Source organism: Hordeum vulgare, chromosome 4H, assembly GCF_904849725.1.
Source record: "Hordeum vulgare subsp. vulgare chromosome 4H, MorexV3_pseudomolecules_assembly, whole genome shotgun sequence".
Lineage (NCBI taxonomy): Eukaryota > Viridiplantae > Streptophyta > Magnoliopsida > Poales > Poaceae > Hordeum > Hordeum vulgare.
Window position 1 is genome coordinate 600004049 of NC_058521.1, and position 21979 is coordinate 600026027.

Sequence of the window (21979 nt, forward strand, 5' to 3'; positions counted from 1 at the left end):
CGGTCAAAAAATATGGCAAGTATGAACAGAAAAAATAGTTGATGGAACATGTCAACATGGTATCTAGTTTCAAAGAACTCGTCGTGAGAAAGTCAATAGTGAAAGCGGATCATCGATTGGATTAACGGTTTTGTAGATAAAACGTTTTGAATTTCAAACATCAAATAGAATCTTAATGACATTATTGCATGCATGTATGCATGCATGATGAAGAGAGAGGGATTTGGCCGCAGCATCGCAATACTTTTTTAAAGTAACCTATTAGTAGAGCAATGCTATTTTTCATTAGGATGATGATTAGCTAGCCGCCGCACGGCAAGGCGCAGTTGCGGAGTGTTGTCCTATTATTTTTAAGCACTAACCTATTAACTCAGTGCCAAGTGACACTTGTTGTTTTTTACGTGTTTTTTGTTTTTCAGGTTTTGAGTAACAAACGAAGTCCAATTGCCAGGAAACGTTTTCGTGATTTTTTCTAGAACGAAAGAAGACCTGAAAACTTCGGGAGGAGACGTGGAGCTGCACGAGGAGACCACAAGGCAACAAGGCGTGCCAAGGGGGGTCGGCACGCCCTGATGCCTTGTCGACTCCTCATGCCCAATCTTGCCCCGTTCTCTGGCCTATAAATTCTCTAATATTCCAAAAACCCTAGAAGCATCCACGATACAATTTTTATGCCGCATCAAGTCTTTGTTCCACGGTGATCCCATCCAGAGCTCTGTTTCGTCACTCTATCGGAGAGGGGATCGATCATGGAGGGCCTCTCCATCAACATCGGTGCCCTCGTGATGATGTGTGAGTAGTTCACCTCAGACCTTCGGGTCCGTAGTTAGTACCTAGATGGCTCTTTCTCTCTCTTGATCTTCAATACAATGATCATCGCATCTTCGCTTTGATCTATCCGATGTAATTCTTTTGTATGGTCCGTTCGTTGGGATGCGATGAATTGTGGGTTTATGTTCAGATTATTCATGAAATGTATTTGAGTCCTCTCTGAATTATAATTGCTCTTATTTGCACGATCGTCATAGCTTTGTAAATCTATCTGATCTATTGAATTGCTTTGACCAAGTAGTTCGATCTTTCTTCAGTGGTAGTTGTGCGTTGCAGTGGGTTCAACCTGACGAGTTTCTATATCCCAGTGACAGAAGGGGACAAGTTGCGTCTTTGGTTTGCTGGCACTAAGGAGAAAACGATGGGGTTTATTAATATTGGTTTAGTTTACTTTGTCTACATCATGTCATCGTTCTCCAAGCATTACTTCGTTTGTCATGAGCTTAGTATAGAGGCAAGCATAGAAGCGTTCTTCAATTGAAGTAATAGTAGTAGATGCATGCAGGAGTCGGCCTATTTTCTTATAGACATGATGCCTATATACACATGATCATTACAGTAGAAATACATAATTATCCGTTGTTTTATCAATTGTTCAACAGTAATTTATTTATCCATCATGCAGTAAAATTATTAGGTGTCCATGCATGAATGACCCTCTCCCTATACAGACAGCACGAATGACCTTCGTCATGCATGCAGATGCAGGACTCCTATATGATATGTGCGTCTAGCTGGTTTCTTCTTCTTCTTCTTGAGCCAAAATGAATGAATGAATTAAGGTGGCCGGAAGAGAAGAGTCATGCATCTTGTTCTTGACTTCACTTGGTCTCGTAGGAGGTGTCGGGCTTCCAGCCCTCGGGGATGACGTCCTCGGCGACGGTCTTGGTGCCGCCCTCGGTGGTGTAGCGGACGGAGAATGGGCCGATGAGCTTGTCAGGTGTGTCGATCCTCCAAACGGCTCCCCACGACTCCTTGAGCTCGATCCACTTGTCCTTGCCCTTGGGCTTGATGTCCACGGCCACCACGTCGCCGTCGCCCTGGAGGAACTTGATCACCAGGGCGAGGTAGTTGGGGCTGGAGCCCTTCTCCACGTGGAAGTTCACCTTGGTGCCCTCCGGGTACTTGCACTTGACGCGGCGGAACTTGATCTCCACCTCGCCGGCGTCGCGCAGCTTCTGCTCCTGGCCCTTCTTGGCCATGGTGCCGAAGGCATGGCCGGACAGGTCGAAGTGGTACGCCGCGATGGGCTCCTCGTTCTTGTCGGTGATGGTGACGATGGTGGGCTCGCCGGAGCAGGCCTCGGGCTTGGTGCACTTGAGCTCGAAGCAGGAGCCGCAGCCGCGGCCGTCCTTGAAGATGGGGACGTTGCCGCAGGAGGTCATGCCGAAGAAGGGGGCCTTGTCCACCTCCTTGTACCCGCAGGCGCCGCCGTTGTCCTTGGGCCCGGCGCCCGTCGGCTTGCCGTACCACGTCGTCTTGGCGTCTTTCCACTCGCTGACGTAGGTCGCCGTGATGTTGGGGCCACAGGGAACCTTGGCGATGCCGTGCGCGCCGCACACGACCACGGCCAACACCACCGCAACCAGCAGCGCCGACGAGGACGCCATCTTGAGTTGATTTGCTAGGTCTTGGTTTCTCTGTTGCTGCTGTGTATCTGCGATGGATGGGTAGTTTTTTATATATAGGATAAGCCAGATCAACAGGGAGCGACCAAACCGGGGACGACGCTCCGGCCATGTCGGTGGCGTAAGCGGCTGGCCGTGAACGCTGGGCGAGCATGTCCGTGGCATGCAGACGCGGCTCGCCGTCACCCGAGGGGCTCTTGGTGTCTGACCTCTCCCGACTTCCGTTATGCATGGGTCGCGTGTGCGTGCTGGCCATGGCCCTGGCCGTACGTGAGGCTGATTGCGGCATGCATTCGGATACATCCGTATGCCTATGAGGGTGGTGAGAGGGAGCACTCGGTGCTCCAGCTCCACCCCTATTCAAAAGTAATTTAGTGATCGAAAAGAAGTGCAAAAAAATCAGAACTTGTACTTCAAAGCCAAAAAAAACACGCCGTTGTCCTTGGGCCGTCACCCGAGGGGCTCTTCCAACACATGGACAACCGTCCGATCTATACGGGTAGCCATCCGACCCACACGCTCGCCACATGATTTGCGTGTTTCTGTGACGGCTATTTTCTATTGCTCGCCAATGCTATTGCTACAAGCCCACATGATTGAATTACAACATATTGCACCTGGATCATATCATCATATTGCATTCACTAGTAGAAAAGGGGTCTTTTGACCGAGGGCCGAAAGACCATTAGTCCCGGTTCAAATGAAAACCGGGACCAATGCCAGGCATTGGTCCCGGTTCGGTTCACCTCACTAGTCCCGGTTCGGTTTGTCATATCATCATATTGCATTTGATATATAAATTCTGGTTTGAACCTTGATCCACATACACGGACTACATTACAATGATTTCAGATTAATGAAATTTTAAAAGTGGTAGTTATAAAGTATAACAAGTGCATTATAATAATTAATAAGAATATATATGAGTAAAATGAGTGCCAGCCGATGTTCAATATGCAGACCACTAGTAGAAGCCGCACATACTATATGAATTAGTACATGATGGAACGAATGGGGACCAACGATCTTTTTGCTCTAGAATTGGAGATTTGACCTCTGGAACAGCCCATCGCACAACCCCGGCGGGCGTGGGTATGGTGGTTGGACTCATACCCGGCCAGATCCTCACCCTCTCATTCGGGGTCGCCTCCACAAGGATGCACACTGTGAGGTCAGTGAACCGCCTCTCTGCAATCTTCTCAACCGCTGGGAGAGAACAATGGAACATTGGAACACTTTTGACCCAAGCTAATATCGCCTCCTTGAGGTGCCCTGTCCGATACTTTTCCCGTGTCGATAGGGAGTGCTTCTCCATGTCTGCCACAGACACCGCCTAAGAGAGTCCGGGATTAACTACGACGAGGCTGACTTAATGGGCCATACTAATTGGAGGCCGAATTGTGTGGTCATCTCATATTCAAGGAAGAGAGCACTGAAGACCGCGCGTGGTGTCCAAGTAAAGTAGACTAGGTCGGTCCAGCTGCCCATATCAGGAGGTCGGTTGTATGTAACTCTAGATCCCCAGGTGGCTATATAAACGGGGGTCCTCGTCCATGTAGCCAGGTTGACTCATCTAGGGCTTAGCTCATACCATCTCGAGGTAGATCAACTCTGTAATCACCATCCACATCAACAAAATGAAACAGGACATAGGGTTTTACCTCCTCAAGAGGGCCCGAACCTGGGTAAATATTGTTTCCCCCTTTCTCCTGCAATCCATCGATCCAAGGTCCACAGTTTGGGACTCCCTACGCGAGATCTGCCAGTTTTGACATCGATAATGGTGCTTTCATTGAGAGTTCCACTGATTGGATCGCCGGAAAAATCGATGGCACGCTTAGTCATTAGCGACGAAATCCTCAACAAGGACGTTTTCGTTCGCGGACAGAACTTCGCATTTGGAAGCATCGTTCTGCACGCCAATCCGGCCGACCGTCTTGGCCAGGTCGGGAATTCTACCCCCGGTCAGGAAGTCAGGTTCGGGAGCCTAGAGTTCAGCACTGACCCCCGGGGAGACCTGGTGTTAACAAGATTTGTGGCTCCTTTCAAAGAACTCGCAGGTCCCGATGCTTCGTCTTCGGAAGCTGCGGATCTCGCCACTGGGACGACCTTCATCCCTACTTCGGCCTTAGAGCCCGACATGTTCAACACGCCCGAACTCGTCTCAGCCGATTACACCTCATAGGCGACCTTGAGCAACGTCGGAGCACCAGTGACACATGCTAACCCCAAACTTACAGGCGGCATGAACTCCGCCGAAACCCCGGTACTACACGAACTACTCGACCAGATCCAAGCCATGGGCATGACACACAATCCGGATACGATCCACAATCAGATCGAGGATCAGACCCGACGACTGGGAAATTCATGTCCCGCCCACCACGCATCTGATCAAGATTGTCAAGTGTTGTGTTAAGGACCCCCTGCACCGGCTATCAGAATTAAAGACAGTGTACGTCCCGGTCACCGATCATCCGGACTTCCCGATAATCCGAAGTATCTATCTCGCCTCGGCAATACTTCGGGGCCAATGATTAATCCGGCGCGTGATCCACCCAGGGACGCGGCCACCGAGATCTCAGACCTACAACTCACGGGAACTCAAAATCTTTTCCCACCCATCACCCAACTCGAGCACAAAGTGAAAGAGTTCGGTTTATCAGTCCCATGTGAAGTCACGCAGCCACCAGGGGAAACAATACACTACTTCTGCACTAGATTCCTCCTCAACAACATGACTGAGGGTCACGATAAATAGGAGCTTATTAGCGCCTTCCGACTTCATTGTCGAGATGTGGCCATCCTCAATGCCCTCTCCCGTCGTCGGATTCCAACCCTCGTCGAGCTATCAAACCTAGTGCTTAAATACTGCGCCATGGAAAGCACTTGGAAAATACAGCAAATGTGCAATGATCCTAGCTTGACTGAGCGAACTGGACAAATCCGGACAAAGCGCACACCCCCGCTCATGGGGCAAGTCATCTCCAACATTCAACGAAAAGAGCACGGACAAGGACCAGGTCAGTCCTCGATGTACTAATGGACAAGCCATGCCCCATACATTCTGCCCCGCCTGAATCAAGCTCCACCCATAGCCTTCAAATATGCTAGGTCGTCACGCTGGTCGCAAAAATTGGGCAGAGCATCTTCAAGGCAATACCCGTGGAGGGCTGGTCAGTAGCGCCGCCACATAACTGCAAGAAATCTTAACGATTGACGAGTGATACGTCCCAAACGTATCTATAATTTCTACTTGTTCCATGATCTTTTGGGTGACATTGTTATATGTTTTTCTACACTTTTATATCTTTTTACACATATTTGGACTAACCTACTAACTCAGTGCATCCAGTGCCAGTTTCTGTGTGCTGATGTCTTTTTTGGAGGGGCTTTTACCCAATTTTCCGAAGCCCCAAAAATCCCGAGAAAATATATAAAAATCAGCGTACCAGAAGCTTCCAGATCACCGAAGATGGGCCAAAGGGGGGGCCAGGACCTGCCAACGCGACCTTCCGGCGCGGCCTGGCCCCTCGCCGCGCCCACAAGCCACCTGGGTGGGTCCCACCTCTTGTGACGCCCTCCTTTGGCCTATATGTACTCCTCCGAGAGGAGACGCTTCCAGAGGATCTAGAATCGCGAATTTCTGAATCGTTCCGCCGCCGCAACGCTTCTGAGATCGGGAGCATTAGGAGACCTCTTCCCGGCACCCTGCCGGAGGAAGGATTGACCTCCGGGAGTTTCTCCACTGCCATGGACGCTTCCTGGACCTGTCGTGAGTAGTCCTCCTTTAAGCATGAGTCCATGACCAGTAGTTGTGTGATGTCTTCTCTCCAATCTTGTGCTTCCATGATTAGCCCTTGTGAGCTGTCCTACATGATCAAGGCATTTATGTAATTCTCTTGTCATTGCTATGCTCGGTTTGTTGGGATCCAATGGATTATGAGATTATGTTCAGATTGTTATGAGTTATATATTTGATTATCCTTTTATATTATGTTCCTTAGTGATTCATGCATGTTCTCCGTTGCTATTTATTGCTTTGGCTGAATAGTAGATTGTAACTTCAACATGGAGCGTTATGCATGATTTTGGGTTCATGCCCCTCGATGTCTAGCTTGAGTGACAAAAACATGAGACTAGGGGATGTTATGTTGCCACCAGGGAGAAAACAACGGTGCTTGTGACCACGGTTGCAAGATTGTTTACTTTACGCATAGTTCGTTAATGCAATTGTCCGTTGCTTTAAGTTGACACTTTGGATGGGGCTCGCAACTTAATACCAGCGAGATGTTCTGGATAGATATCTCAAGGTGGATGATTAGTAAGTAGATGCTGATGAATAAACGGTCCACTTGTCTTGGCGTACTTCCAATTACTATTGAACATCTAACTATCAAGTAGCATAATTAGTATTGCGGTGCGTTTATGATTCTGTCAATTGCCCAACTGTAATTTGTTTACCCAAGCATAGTTGTTTATCATTTTTTGGGAGAGAGATCATTAGTGAACATCATGTGACTCCGGTCCATATCACCACCATTGCTTACACCCTTATTCAAAACTCCATGCTCCACCCCTAATCAAAAGTAATTTAGTGATCGAAAAGAAGTGCAAAAAAATCAGAACTTTCTAGAATAAAGAAAGTTTGGCCAAGGAATGATTCCCGTGGACTTCAAAGCAAAAAAAAAACCTTATGCTTCTATGTTTTTGCACGAGTGCAATACTTCAAATTACCGTATCTAGCTTTTTCATACCAGTAGTGTAACTTCAATTCTTTTTATTTGAGTGTCCGCTACACTTCGCTTTTTAATTTTTATACGAGGGTAATAATTGATCATGTTCAGATCCATAAAAAATTTCAAGACTTCATTTACTTTTACTCTAACTAATAAATTATTTTGAATATAGGGAGGTCTGGCAGCTGAGTGATCCTATGCATTTTTGATGGTTAGAGCTTCTACAGTCACATACACCTAATCCGGCCCCTCAAATGTATGTTATGCGTTTGTGGACAGTGATTCATCACCTCTTAAATTATACAATGGTACATCATTTACCAAACCCTAACACTACTACAGAAATGCTTAAAAGTGAAGGGTGGGAAAAGCTCATCAATGACAGGCAAGGCTCTCACGTCATGCCCGCCACAACACTCGGTGTTGCCCATCACATGTTTTGCGTGTTCCTGTGGCGCCCGTTTTCTATTGCCAGTGCTATATCTATCTTTTTTATACCAGTACTGTATCTTTAGTTCTTTTTATGTGAGTGTCCGCTACACTTTCATGTTTAAGCAAACCAACCTGTGGTTGGATGATTAGAAGGACAGTGGTATCCCCAACCTACCAAGATTCAAATCCTGGTGCTTGCATTATTTCTGGATTTATTTCACGATTTCCGGTGATACACTTTCACTGGGAGGAGACGTTTCCGTCAACGACGAGCGCCTATGGTGACTTCGTAAATCTCAAGATGACAAGCCGGCTCGGTCTTTCGGAGGTGCTCATAGGGATAGGGTGTGCATGTGTGTGTTCATATGAGTGAGCGTATGCGCGTGTATATGAACGCTTGCGTCTGTACCGTGTTAACAAAAAATACACTTCCGTGTTTAATTTTTTATACGAGGGTAATAATTGATCATGTGAAGCTCCATAAAAACTTCCAGGACTTCATTTACTTTTACTCTAACTAATAAATTATTTTGAATATAGGGAGGTGTGGCAGCTGAGTTATGCTATGCATTTTTGGTGGTGAGAGCTTCTATAGTCACATACACCTAATCTGGCCCCTCAAACCTTCACGGATGTATGTTATGCGCCTGTGAACAGTGATTTATCACCTTTTAAATTATACAACGGTACATCATTTACCAAACCCCTACACTACTTCAGGAATGCCAAGAAGTGAAGGGTGGGAAAATCCCATCAATGACGGGCAAGGCTCGCAGGGCGTGCCCGCCACAATACTGGGTGTTGCCCGCTACATGATTTGCGTGTTCCTGTGGCGGCCATTTTCTATTGCTCGCCAATGCTATTGTTGCAATCCCACATGATTGAATTACAACATATTGCACCTTGATGATATCATCATATTGCATTTGATAAATAAATTCTAGTTTGAATCTTGATCCACATACACGGACTACATTACAATGATTTCAGATTAATGAAATTTTAAAAGTGGTAGTTATAATGTATAAAAAGTGCATCACAATAATTAATAACAATAAATATGAGTGAAATGAGTGTCGGCCGATGTTCAACACGCACACCGTTAGTAGAAGCCGCACATACTATATGCATTAGTACTTGATGGAACGAACGGGGACCAACGGGCCTCTTGCTCTAGAATTGGAGATTTGACCTCTCAAAGAGCCCATTGCACAACCTCGGAGGACGTGGGTATATATGGTGGTTGGACTCATTCCCGGCCAGATCCTCAGCCTCTCATTCGGGGTTGCTTCCACAAGGATGCACAGTGCGAGGCTAGTGAACCGCCTCTCTGCAATCTTCTCAACCGCTGGGAGAGAACACTGGAAAATTGAAACACTTTTGACCCAAGCTAATATCGCCTCCTTGAGGTGCCCTGCCCGATACTTTTCCCGTGTCGATAGAGAGTGCTTCTCCATGTTCGCCACATAGACCCCCTGAGAGAGTCCGGGATTAAGGGGTCCTCGGGTAGCCGACTTAATGGGCCGTACAAATTGGAGGCCGAATTGTGTGGTCATCTCATATTCAAGGAGGAGAGAACCGAAGACCGGCGTGGCGTCCAAGTAAAGTAGACTAGGTCGGTCAAGACACCCATATTAGGAGGTCGATTGTATGTAACCCTAGATCCCCAGGTGGCTATATAAACTGGTGGTCCTCGTCCATAAACAATGACACTCTTACCAGGAATGTGCGGTCACTGTGATATCGAAAGTACCATTGAATAATATCATTAACAACAAGGACGCCACCGACTGAATTGCCATATGGGCCATCGAGATCCTATCATTTGAGATTACGAACAAGCACGATGATACGTCTCCGTCGTATCTACTTTTCCAAACTCTTTTGCCCTTGTTTTGGACTCTAATTTGCATGATTTGAATGGAACTAACCCGGACTAACGTTGTTTTCAGCAAAATTGCCATGGTGTTGTTTTTGCGCAGAAATAAAAGTTCTCGGAATGACCTAGAAATTTATGGGGATTTTTTGTGGAATATATAAAAAATACTGGCGTACGAATCAACTGGAGGGGTGGAGGTGAGAGCCCACAAGCCCACCAGGCGCCCCCCCTGGCCGCGCGTGGCAGGCTTGTGGGGCCCATGAAGCTCCACCGCCTCCAATCTCAGCTCTATTTAGTCCCTTTCATCCGTAAAAAAATCAGGGAGAAGAGTTCATCACATTTTACGATACGGAGGCGCCTCCACCTCCTGTTCTTCATCTGGAGGGCAAACGTGGAGTCCGTTCTCGGCTCCGGAGAGGGGAGATCGTCGCCATCGTCATCACCATTCTTCCTTCATCGCCAATTCCATGATGCTCTTCACCGTTCGTGAGTAATCTCATCGTAGGCCTGTTGGATGGTGATGAGTTGGATGAGATCTATCATGTAATCGAGTTAGTTTTGACGGGGATTGATCCCTAGTATCCACTATGTTATGAGATTGATGTTGCTACTACTTTGCCATGCTTAATGCTTGTCACTAGGGACCGAGTGCCATGATTTCAGATCTGAACCTATTATGTTGTCGCCAATATATGTGTGTTCTTGATCCTATCTTGCAAGTTGTAGTTGTTGGAAATATGCCCTAGAGGCAATAATAAATTAGTTATTATTATATTTCTTTGTTCATGATAATCGTTTATTATCCATGCTATAATTGTATTTATTGGAAACACAATACTTGTGTGGATACATAGACAAAACACTGTCCCTAGTAAGCCTCTAGTTGACTAGCTCGTTGATCAAAGATGGTCAAGGTTTCCTGACCATAGGCAAGTGTTGTCACTTGATAACGGGATCACATCATTAGGAGAAACATGTGATGGACTAGACCCAAACTAATAGACGTAGCATGTTGATCGTGTCATTTTGTTGCTACTGTTTTGTGTGTGTCAAATATTTGTTCCTATGACCATGAGATCATATAACTCACTGACACCGGAGGAATGCTTTGTGTGTATCAAACATCACAACGTAACTGGGTGACTATAAAGATACTCTACAGGTATCTCCGAAGGTGTCCGTTGAGTTAGTATGGATCAAGACTGGGATTTGTCACTCCGTGTCACGGAGAGGTATCTCGGGGCCCACTCGGTAATACAACATCACACACAAGCCTTGCAAGCAATGTGACTTAGTGTAAGCCACGGGATCTTGTATTATGGAACGAGTAAAGAGACTTGCCGGTAAACGAGATTGAAATAGGTATGCGGATACTGACGATCAAATCTCGGGCAAGTAACATAACGAAGGACAAAGGGAATGACATACGGGATTATATGAATCCTTGACACTGAGGTTCAACCGATAAGATCTTCGGAGAATATGTAGGATCCAATATGGGCATCCAGGTCCCGCTATTGGATATTGACCGAGGAGTCTCTCGGGTCATGTCTACATAGTTCTCGAACCCGCAGGGTCTGCACACTTAAGGTTCGACGTTGTTTTATGCGTATTTGAGTTATATGGTTGGTTATCGAATGTTGTTCAGAGTCCCGGATGAGATCACGGATGTCACGAGGGTTTCCGGAATTGTCCGAAAACGAAGATTGATATATAGGATGACCTCATTTGATTACCGGAAGGTTTTCGGAGTTACCGGGAATGACGAATGGGTTCCGGATGTTCACCGGGGGGGTGGGGCAGCCCACCCCGGAGAAGCCCATAGGCCTTGAGGGTGGCGCACCAGACCTTGGTGGGCTGTTGGGACAGCCCAAGAAGGCCCTATGCGCCATAGATAGAAAATCAAAGAGAAAAGAAAAAAAAGGTGGGAAGGAAGGGAAGGACTCCACCTTCCAATCCTAGTTGGACTAGGATTGGAGGTGGACTCCTCCTCCTCCTTGGTGCGCAGCCCTTGGAGCTCCTTGAGCCTCAAGGCAAGCCTCCCCTCCCCTCCTCCTATATATATGGAGCTATTAGGGCTGATTTGAGACAACTTTGGTGATGCACACACGTTCGAGCTAAATCCACTATGCGTGCAGGAAAGACATCTTTGGCTAATGCGTTGTCCCCTTATATGCAATTGGGCGGTTGAGTTTCATCTCCCGCATCGTGTGATGCATCAATTGGGTTCTTTCAGCCACACCCGCCGGAGTGGGTGGAAACGGACACACAGCTTCACAGGTAACAAAAAATAAGTACTGATTAGTTTTGTTCTTAGTGTTGAGCGAGCTATTGATGTGTTTTGTTAAAAGCAGGTTGGATAGGAGGAGGCAGCGAAAGATCAAGGATTGGCAGAAGCATCATAAGAGCTAAGTCATTATGTTCGAGCAAAGTGTGCAGGCAGCTTCGAGCATACGACGAACCCAGTACCGCCAGCATTGTCCGCTTGCATTCAACAACTACTTAAGATGGTTTCAGGAGAGTACTCGTGTCGAGATTTGTCCGCCAGCTTACGAGGAGGACATATTGGAAGAACCCACTGAGTACGATGCACTTGCCCAAGGCCGTTACAACAAGTTAATTCGCGAAGGGTACCAAACTTCCTTCGCTCCTGTCCTGAACTTTGTGGTAAGTGTGCTCACCTATGTTAAGTATGAATTCTAGTACACCTATTCACTTGCATGTCATTGTCTTGTGATCATAGCGCAAAGAGGTCAAGAAACAAGCTGATGAGTCCGAAGATATTCTAGAGAACACACCTGGAGGAAAAAAGGGAGAATCTGCACTTCGTCTTTTCATGAAGGTGTTGTGTCATTATTATTATTTTGCCCACGAATGCAACATTATAGGTTACCTAATATATGTCATTTATATTTGAATCTAACAGGAACTGGGCTAGAAGTTACGGCGCCTATCCAACATTTTAGGTTGCCGTGACCCTGAATATGTTTCACCTTCGAGATCCGGTTCATCCGAAAGAAATACTCTAGACGATTCAGCTTCTTCGGGCGCTCGTATGGACGATGGTGACATTACCTCGGCAGCTCATACCCAAAGAAATACTGCAGAGGATGATGTTGACACTCGTGAGGTATGACATAGCCATAAAACATTTTCAACATTGAACCTTCAACTTTGAACTTTCAACCTTCATATGTATTAGGTTGCGGACGGGATGATGTTGAAGGCTTTCCAACGCTTCGCTTACATGTTGAAGCCTAGGAAGGAATTTAGGCAGTACTCACCGGATGATTATGCGAAAGGAAAGAACCCGGTCGCCGGGGGCTCTCGTTTGTCAAGGATGAGAAGCATGGACGATGAGGATGAGGATGACGTTGACGATGAGTCGGATGACACGGAGCAATTTGTGGTTGCCAAAAGAAAGAAGCTAGTTTCTAAGAGGGGACGAGGCCCCAAGATGTGAACCGGAGGCATTTGGAGTTGGTGTTGCACTTGTGTTGTGAACCATTTACTTTTGTTGTGAACTATTTCGAGTTGTGAACCATTTAGTTGCTGTTGCACTTGTTGTGAACCATTTAGTTGTTGTTGCACTTGTCGTGAACCATTTAGTTGTTGTCTAAATATATGATGATGATGCTGTCAAAAATGTTGTCTAAATATATGATGATGTTGTTGCACTTGTTGTGAACCATTTAGTTGCAGTCAAAATTGTTTTATTGTTGTGAACCATTTAGTTGTGCAATGCCTAAGCCTTAGGCGCCACACATGTGCAACGCCCAAGGCTTAGGCGCCACACATGTGAAAACCTACTAGCATCTCAAAGCACACTATTTCCCACCACCTTTCCATCCTCCGTTCCCGCCAAAATTTCCACGTCTTCTTTCCCGCCACCTTTCCCTCCTCCGTTCCCGCCAAAATTTTCACGTCTTCTTTCCCGCCACCTTTCCCTCCTCCGTTCCCGCCAAAATTTTCACGTCTTCTTTCCCGCCACCTTTCCCTCCTCCGTTCCCGCCAAAATTTCCACGTTTCCTTTCCCGCCACCTTTCCCTCCTCCGTTCCCGCCAAAATTTCCACGTTTCCTTTCCGGTCTATAAAAGGAGGCATTGGACTGCCTTCCTCTGTCATCCAACCTCACTTGAGAACACTACCACCGCTTTAGTCAATATGAGTTTGCCTTGCTCGGATCATAGCATCAGGCCTAACAAAATGAAGAGTGCGAGTTTGCCTCGGGGTGTGGAAGCAGTCCGATGTTGGTGCGGTGATCTCTGCAAGGTGAAGGAGGTGGAGGATTTTTCAGATTGGTTGGCCATGAAGTTTTTCATGTACGCCAATTATGAATCTGATCCACCCGAATCTATTTCTGCGTACATCAGGCCTCCGGTATGCTCAAGTCATCCAGATTATTGTTTACTTGATATTATTGTTTACTTGAATCTGATCCTCCTGGTAGTCTCCTCCTCCTCTCCGCATGTACTATCGTTGGATTGACACGGAAATGCCTGACTGGGCGGTGACCGAGATTCGTGAAAGAGGTCGTCGTGCATGGGCTAGCTGGGACTTGGAAGAGCGCCGCGAGAAGGCTGAAGCAGAGGAGAAAGCAGCGCAGAAGAAAGAGTGGGAAGAGTACTGTGTGGAGCAGAGGGATTTTCTTGATGAGATGATAAGGAAAAACCAAGAAGAGAAACTACGGCTGGAGGAGGTTTACAGACAGCGGGAACAAGCCCGTGAAGCTGAGAGGGAGAGAAAGAGAGAAAGAGCTCGTGCGGCCAAGGAAGCAGAAGAAGCCAGTGATGGAAAAGGAAAATATCCACGTTGGACTCAGTAGATTTCACGAAGTTGTATGAGCAAGTTGTATCTTAATTTCAGCAAGTTGTATCAGCAAGTTGTATCAACACTTGAGAAGACTAAGATAAGGATAAGGATCAACAGAGTCTTGATGAAATGAGAAACATAGTCTTGATGAAACAGAGTAACAGAATGCAAGAAAGTCTTGATGAAATGAGAACAAAGTGAAACTAAGACCAAAATGAGAACAAAGTGAAACTAAGACCAAAATGAGAACAAAGTGAAACTAAGACCAACATAGTGAAACTAAGACCAAAATGAGAACAAAATGGGAACATAGTGAAACTAAGACCAACATAGTGAAACTAAGACCAAAATGAGAACAAAGTGAAACAAAGACCAACAAAATGAGAACAAAGTGAGACAGAGTATCAGCACTTGAGAAGACTAAGATAAGTATAAGGATAAGGATCAAGGATGAGCATTACTCATCAAAAGAGTAGCCAAGTTACTCTGTTTCACATGTGTGGCGCCTAAGCCTTAGGCGCCACACATGTGATGTGTGGCGCCTAAGGCTTAGGTGCCACACATGTGAAATAGAGTAACAGAAAGTCTACATTTGGGATGCCAGTAGGTTTTTAATTGTGTGGCGCCTAAGCCTTGGGCGTTGCACATGTGTGGCGCCTAAGCCTTGGGCGTTGCACATGTGTGGCGCCTAAGCCTTAGGCGCCACACAATTGAAAACCTACTGGCATCCCAAATGTCGACTTTCTGTTACTCTATTTCACATGTGTGGCGCCTAAGCCTTAGGCGCCACACATGTGCAACGCCCAAGGCTTAGGCGCCACACATTCTGTCATGCTGAAAAGTGCAGCACATAGTGGTGGAGGAGTTCAAATATACATCACAAATATGCACAAATATACAACACAATAATACTAGAGTTAAAACATACAACACAAAGAGGGTGGAGTTCAAACATACATAGGGTTCTTAAAGAACATACGTCCAAAAGTGCATACATAGTGCTGTTTCATAGTAACAAAGCGCGGAAGCAAACAAGGTTCAACAACACATAGGGTTCAACAACACATAGAGTAGAAGCATCCGGCTCTATTGGGTCGAGCAAGGCCCCTTTCCCTTCTTTTTATTCCTCTCTTCTTCCTCTTCCTCTTCCCTTTTGCGCATTTTTGAAGCCTCTTCCTTAACCCTCTCCGTGAAGCGTTGATGCTCCCGCTCTCTCTTTGCTGCGCCCTCTGCCCACATCTTCTTAAAGTTAGCTTCATATTCTTTTTTACGTTTCTCTAGCGTCTTCCTGTCATTCTCCTTTATCCTAGCCTCATATCGCTTATGCTCAAGGAACATTTGGCACTCCTCATCCATCTTTGCCTTATGCTCCTCATCCTTCTTCTTTCGCGCTTCCGCTGCATCCTCCTCTCTCAACTTCTTTGCAGCCCTCTCCATCAACCGCTGGTCCTCACTGGCTGCATCCTTCTCCTCCCCCCACTCCGCTTTTGCCTTGTTGGGTTGAGAAGCGGCCATACCTACAAAACAGGCATCAAAGCTCATACTTAGTAAAATAACACACAAAGGAGCATGAAAAACAACATGATAAAGATAAGTGAAATATGTGACATACGGAAATGGTCCTCGTAGGTATCCACGCATACCAATCCTAGTAAGTTCACCACCTATCCCACCACTGCCTCTAGCAGCACCACCACCTATCCCACCCCTGCCTCTAGCACCACCACGACCTATCCCACTCGTGCCTCTAGCAGCACCCCTGCCTCTACCACCACCACTTCCTCTAGCACCACGTCCTCTAGTAAGCCCAAGTCGGCTAGGAACATGTTGAGTAGGAACTTGTTAGGTTGTGCTTGCTTGACCCGTCCCTTGTTGGCTCGTGCTTCCTTGACCCATCCCTTGTTGGCTTGAACTTGGTTGGCTAGGACTTGGTTGGCTAGGACTTGGTTGGCCTGACCTGGAATCATTGTTTTTGGACTTCTTCTTTCGTGTCGTACACCTTCTTGTGTTGTGCCCTATTACACCGCAATCTCCACAATGTGATCTCTTAGTAGGCTCTTGGAATTGGTTGTTCCCCATTTCTCTGCCACCACCATGGCCCCATCCATCCATGTCTCCTCTAAAACGCTTTGTCTTTCGTCTTCCCAGTTTCACAACCTTCCACTCTGGGTCGGGCCATAGTTGTACACCACGATACTCCGGCCATTGTGATTGGTCAAAGTATGGTTCAAATCTAGGAGCCCATGTATGCTTCGTGGTCATGATCGAGAACTCGGACTCCCTCACGGTTAGTGGATGGTTGACGTCCACATTCCTAGTGCGAGCTGCCGTGTACAAATGCGAGCATGCGAGATGAAGCAACCTTGGCCTCCCACAAGAGAAATCACACAAGGATAAAGATACCTTGAACGCCCTGTTTCCGTGTTGCTGGCCATCGTTTTTCGTTCCTCCGGGCTCATTCACTTTGTATGTCCAATCCTCGTTGTTGTACAGGGTAGCCGTTTGGGAGTCAGCCTTCCGTGATTGAAATACCATCCATTTGTCAACCTTTGGTGGAAACTGGTACTTATACTTTTTCTTGTTCTCTCCCGCAATCTGATCATCTGTTTCTTGCGAGTACTTTAGAAAGTATGCTCTCAACTTGTCGAATGTGTATTGAACTATTGCCGTCACCGGCAACGCACGGACACCCTTCAACACCCGGTTGAAGCATTCTGCCATGTTGCTTGTCATTTGACCATATCTTCGGCCATCTTCGTCATAAGCTCATGCCCACTTGGCCCGAAGTTCAATGTGCTTGTTAAGAAACTCAAGCCCACCTGCATCAAGTTTTTTGTTTACAAGCAAAGCATTATACAATCTTGCAAATCGTTTGTCCGAAAATGCTTGACAACAATCTTGAAGATCATCCGCCAACTCCTTGCTACCACATGCCCGGTAGAAGTTTGCACAGAAATGCCTCATGCACCATCGATGATGCAAAGGAGCATGGCCGGGAATGACAATGTCAACCGCGTTAAGTATGCCTTGATGGCGATCCGATATGACACATATTTCCCTCTCAAACGGTAATACTTTGGTTCTCAAAATATGCAAGAACCGTTCCAGTTAACATTGTTCTCTGCCTCAACCAAAGCAAAAGCCAAAGGCATCAACCGGTTATTGGCATCACTTGCTATTGCAACCAACAAAGTGCCCTTGAATTGTCCGGTAAAAAACGTGCCATCGATGGAGATGACAGGACGACAGTGCTGGAAATCCCTAACACATTGCTCAAATGCCCAAAATGCACGGCCAAATACGTGGACCCTATTTCCATTCATAATCCTTGTTTTCTCCCCATACGGCTCGACCACATGAACCATGCCCGGGTTAGTGTGGGCAATAGCTCCCAACAACCTAGGTATGCGGTTGTATGCTTCCTCCCAATCACCATACAACATCTTGAATGCGGCTTGCTTTGCTTTCCATGCCTTACCATATTTCACCTCATAGTGAAAGAGGGCTTTCACAAGGTCTTGTACACTTTTTATGCTCACTGTAGGAAGAGAGGAGATGGAGTTGGAAAGCCTATAAGCGATGAACTCGGAGGTGAGTTGTCTATGGCTTTCCGACGAAAGGGCACCATCAACCCTCTTGCCTCGACACATGTGAGGCATACAACTGACAATGTTCCATCCTGGCCCTCCTTTCCATGGTCTTGCACGGACAATCCAAGGACAACCTCTATCCTCACATGCAACCGTGTAACGCAGCTTCATGTTTGAATGAACAACTTTGTGTGGCCTATAATGCATAACAGAATATTCATCCAACCACATCTTCAGTTCAAAGAATGTTTCGAACTTTGACCCCGCCAAAATAATATTCTTCCCATGTGTGTCCCGATGAGAAGGTGGCCTAACTCCAAACAATATGCCTTCGCCTCCGTCAACCACGGTTTCATCCGCAAGGCTAAGATCCTCGAACAATGGTGTCCGGTGATCACGCTTTAATACCTTCGTGAAGGCTTCAGCCTCCTTTGCCGTGAACCCTTCCTCATCAACTTCTTCATCGGGACCCTCATCGTCAGACTCAGAGGCATAGCCACGTGAGTACGGAATAGAATGGTCCATTGTCTCTTGCAAATTATATTTGTCCAAATCACCAAGATTGTTGTCATGAAGAACATTACCATCATTCTCATCATCATCGTGCTCATCATTAGTCTCTACCAATGGTTCATGTTCAATGTTGACCTCTTCGTTGGCCTCATCGACACAAGAAAGAGGTTGGCCTCTACCAATGTTGGCCTCTTCGTTGATGGGTGCAGGAATAACTTCAACAATCGAAGAGGCAACCCGGTTCAAATCCAACAAGTTAGGAACATTTGTTTTTATGGCAAATAACTCTAGAGCCTTGTCTAGTGATTCGGCCACCGTATCCTTGTATGCAAGCCAACGTTGCTCGGAGTTGACACGCATGGTCTTCCAACGAATGTGCATTCCGAATCCCACATTATGCCTACCATCAAACTCAACTACATCACTAGGGTCCATCCAATTCAAATCCTTTCGGACTTGTTCCAACAATTCACCATAGCTAGGACACAAATCGAACACCATGTCAAGCTCATCCGGGTCCGGATCAATATTGCCTTTTAAAAAGGCATCCTTGTCCACGTGATGAACATAAACACATGTTCTTCCCATACCTAAACAACAAGACAAAGAACCTTTTTTATAAGCAATCATACAATTACAATAACCCTAGCCTAACTTCCAAACAACCATAACCCTAACCCCATCATAACCCTAACACACAACCAAACATCCCTAACCCTAGCCTAACCATAGCCTAACCCTAGCCTAACCCTAAAACAACCATAATGCAAACATCCAAACAACCCTAATCCTAACCCCATCATACCCCTTATCCTAACATACAAACAAATACAACAATATCATATGCATCCCACATTTCATGAAAAACTAGGGTTTCCTCAAATTTGCAAAAAAAAGACCACAAAAGATTTTTCTTTGGATGAGAATGAGGGGAGAGGTGGGGATTACCTTATGGGAGTGATTGGACAACAAATGACCGGTCCAAACCTTCAGATTTGGTGATTTAGAGAAGGATTTGAGGGAGGGGGCAGTGGCTGGGAGAGGGGGCTGGGGGAGGGGAATGAGGAGGGGGTGGGGAGGGGTGGGGAGGGGGGCTGGCCCGTGGCCAGTTAAGTCAATGTGTGGCACCTAAGCGTTCGGCGCCACACATTACAATGTGTGACGCCTGAGGCTTAGGCGTCACACGGCCTCGGGGGTGGGCCCTCCGTGCCAGGTGGTCAGGGGGTGTGGCGCCGAACGTCTAGGCGTCACACAGTGTAGTGTGACGCCTAGGTGTCGGGCGCCACACAAAAAGGTCAGGCGGGTGAAATATTTCCCGCGAGGGGTCATTCTGTGAGTTCTTTCCCCCAGGGATCATTTTTGTCAATTTTGCCGTCGCGTGTGCGTGCTGGCCATGGCCCTGGCCGTACGTCAGGCTGATTGCGGCATGCATTCAGATACATCCGTATGCCGAGGGTGGTGAGAGGGAGCACTCGGTGCTCCACCCCTATTCAAAAGTAATTTAGTGATAGAAAAGAAGTGCAAAAAAATCAGAACTTGTACTTCAAAGCCAAAAAAAATATTTAAGCTTCGATGTTTTTTAACAAGTGCAATACTTCAAAGTACCGTATCTTGCTTTTTTATATCAGTTTTAATGTTTTTAATTTATAGCTTCAATGTTTTACCTCCTCAAGAGGGCCCGAACCTGGGTAAATATTATCTCCCCCTTTCTCCTGCAACCCATCGATCCAAGGTACACAGTTTGGGACTCCCTACGCGAGATATGTCAGTTTTGACATCGATAATGGTGCTTTCATCGAGAGTTCCACTGATTGGATCGCCGGAAGGATCGATGGCGCGCTTAGTCATTAGCGACGAGATCCACAACAAGGATGTTTTCGTTCGCGGACAGATCTTCGCATTTGGAAGCGTCGTTCTGCACGCCAATCCGGTCGACCGCCTTGGCCAGGTCGGGAATTCTACCCCCAGGTCAGGAAGTCAGGTTCGGGAGCCTAGAGTTCAGCATTGACCCCCGAGGAGACCTGGTGTTAACAAGATTTGTAGCTCCTTTCGAAGAACCCGCAGGTCCCAACGCTTCGGCTTCGTAAGCCGCGGATCTCGCCACTGGGACGACCTTCATCCCTACTTTGGCCTTAGAGCCCGACATGTTCAACATGCCCAAACTCGTCTCAGACGATTACACCTCATAGGCGACCTTGAGCGCCGTCGGAGCACCAGTGACACAGGCTAACCCCAAACTCACAGGCGGCATGAACTCCGCCGAAACCCCGGTACTACACGAACTACTCGACCAGATCCAAGCCATGGGCATGACAAACAATCCGGCTACGATCCACAATCAGATCGGGGATCAGACCCGACGACTGGGAAATTCATGTCCCGTCCATCACGCATCTCATCAAGATTGTCGAGTGCTATGTGAAGGACCCCACTACTAGAAAAAAGGTTGTTAGTGGCGCACCTATTTTGGATATTAATAGCGCACTATAGGTGCGCCACTATTATCACGTCACTACTAATAAATAGTAATGGCGCACGCCTACATAACAGTGGCGCACCACCTGGTGCGCCATTACTATCCCAGACACTAATGGCGCAGCTAGAGTACGCCATTACTAGGCCCAGAAGTGCGCCACTGCTGTTACTCCAAGGGGCCATGTGTACCTTGTGCTCTGGGTTACTAATGGCGCATTTTTAAATAATGCGCCACTGGGGTGTTTATTTATGTGCGTCACTAAAGTGCAATATGGTGCGTCACTACTATGAATACTAGGAATATTATTTTTTTGCTTTTCTGATATTTGCACATGTTACAAAATACATTAGAGCACAGAATATAAACAGCATAACATATAAACAGTGGATTTATCGAATACAATAGAAGATTAGTCTCCGAATACAATTCATCATATTAGTCTCCGAATTCAAAATACCAAACAAAGTTAGAACATTACAAGTCTCGAGACCGCGAGTAGCGAGTTTGTCTTCACATTACAAGTCGACATCTAAACTACCATCACATATGAGAGGGTTGCGGTCACGATGAGCATCATCGCGATGAAAGTGATCTTCATCCGGTTCCTCCTCCGCTCCCTCCTCTCTCCTGCTAGATAGCGCGCGTATCTAGCTTCCGCCTCCGCCCTAGTGGTGTATCCTTTGTAATTGTTACCGCTGAAACGGTGAACCTGTCTCCGACACTCCTCCGAGTCGTCGTAGACTCCGGGAACCTCACTCTTGTACACGACATACGACGGCATCTCTATGCACTAGATAAACAAAACGTTAGTAGCAATTCACAGATAATATATAAGCAATATATAAGTATACGACACGAGCCTTTTAGAGAAAATAAGGTCTTGTCCACCGTCACATATATTGTCCCACTAAACATCTAGCAACATAAATAATTGAAGAACTTTAAACAAATAAATTAGATGCTCGTAACCCTTGACTCAGTACAAGAGAACAGGGGAATTGAGATTCCATCAGTTTTACACAAGAATAAATATTTATAGCACATGATGCAAGAAATCAGGCACTATTTTTGTTATATAA

General features: G+C 46.5%; 1 protein-coding gene across 1 annotated transcript; it reads right to left on the reverse strand.

Annotated features, from left to right (window-relative positions):
* Positions 1–1344: 1344 nt before the first annotated feature.
* Positions 1345–2480, reverse strand: LOC123447485 (pollen allergen Phl p 1-like). Its single transcript, XM_045124090.1, has one exon. It carries the CDS (start codon positions 2439–2441, stop codon positions 1653–1655), a length of 789 nt encoding a protein of 262 aa, XP_044980025.1. The 5' UTR covers positions 2442–2480; the 3' UTR covers positions 1345–1652.
* Positions 2481–21979: the final 19499 nt, after the last annotated feature.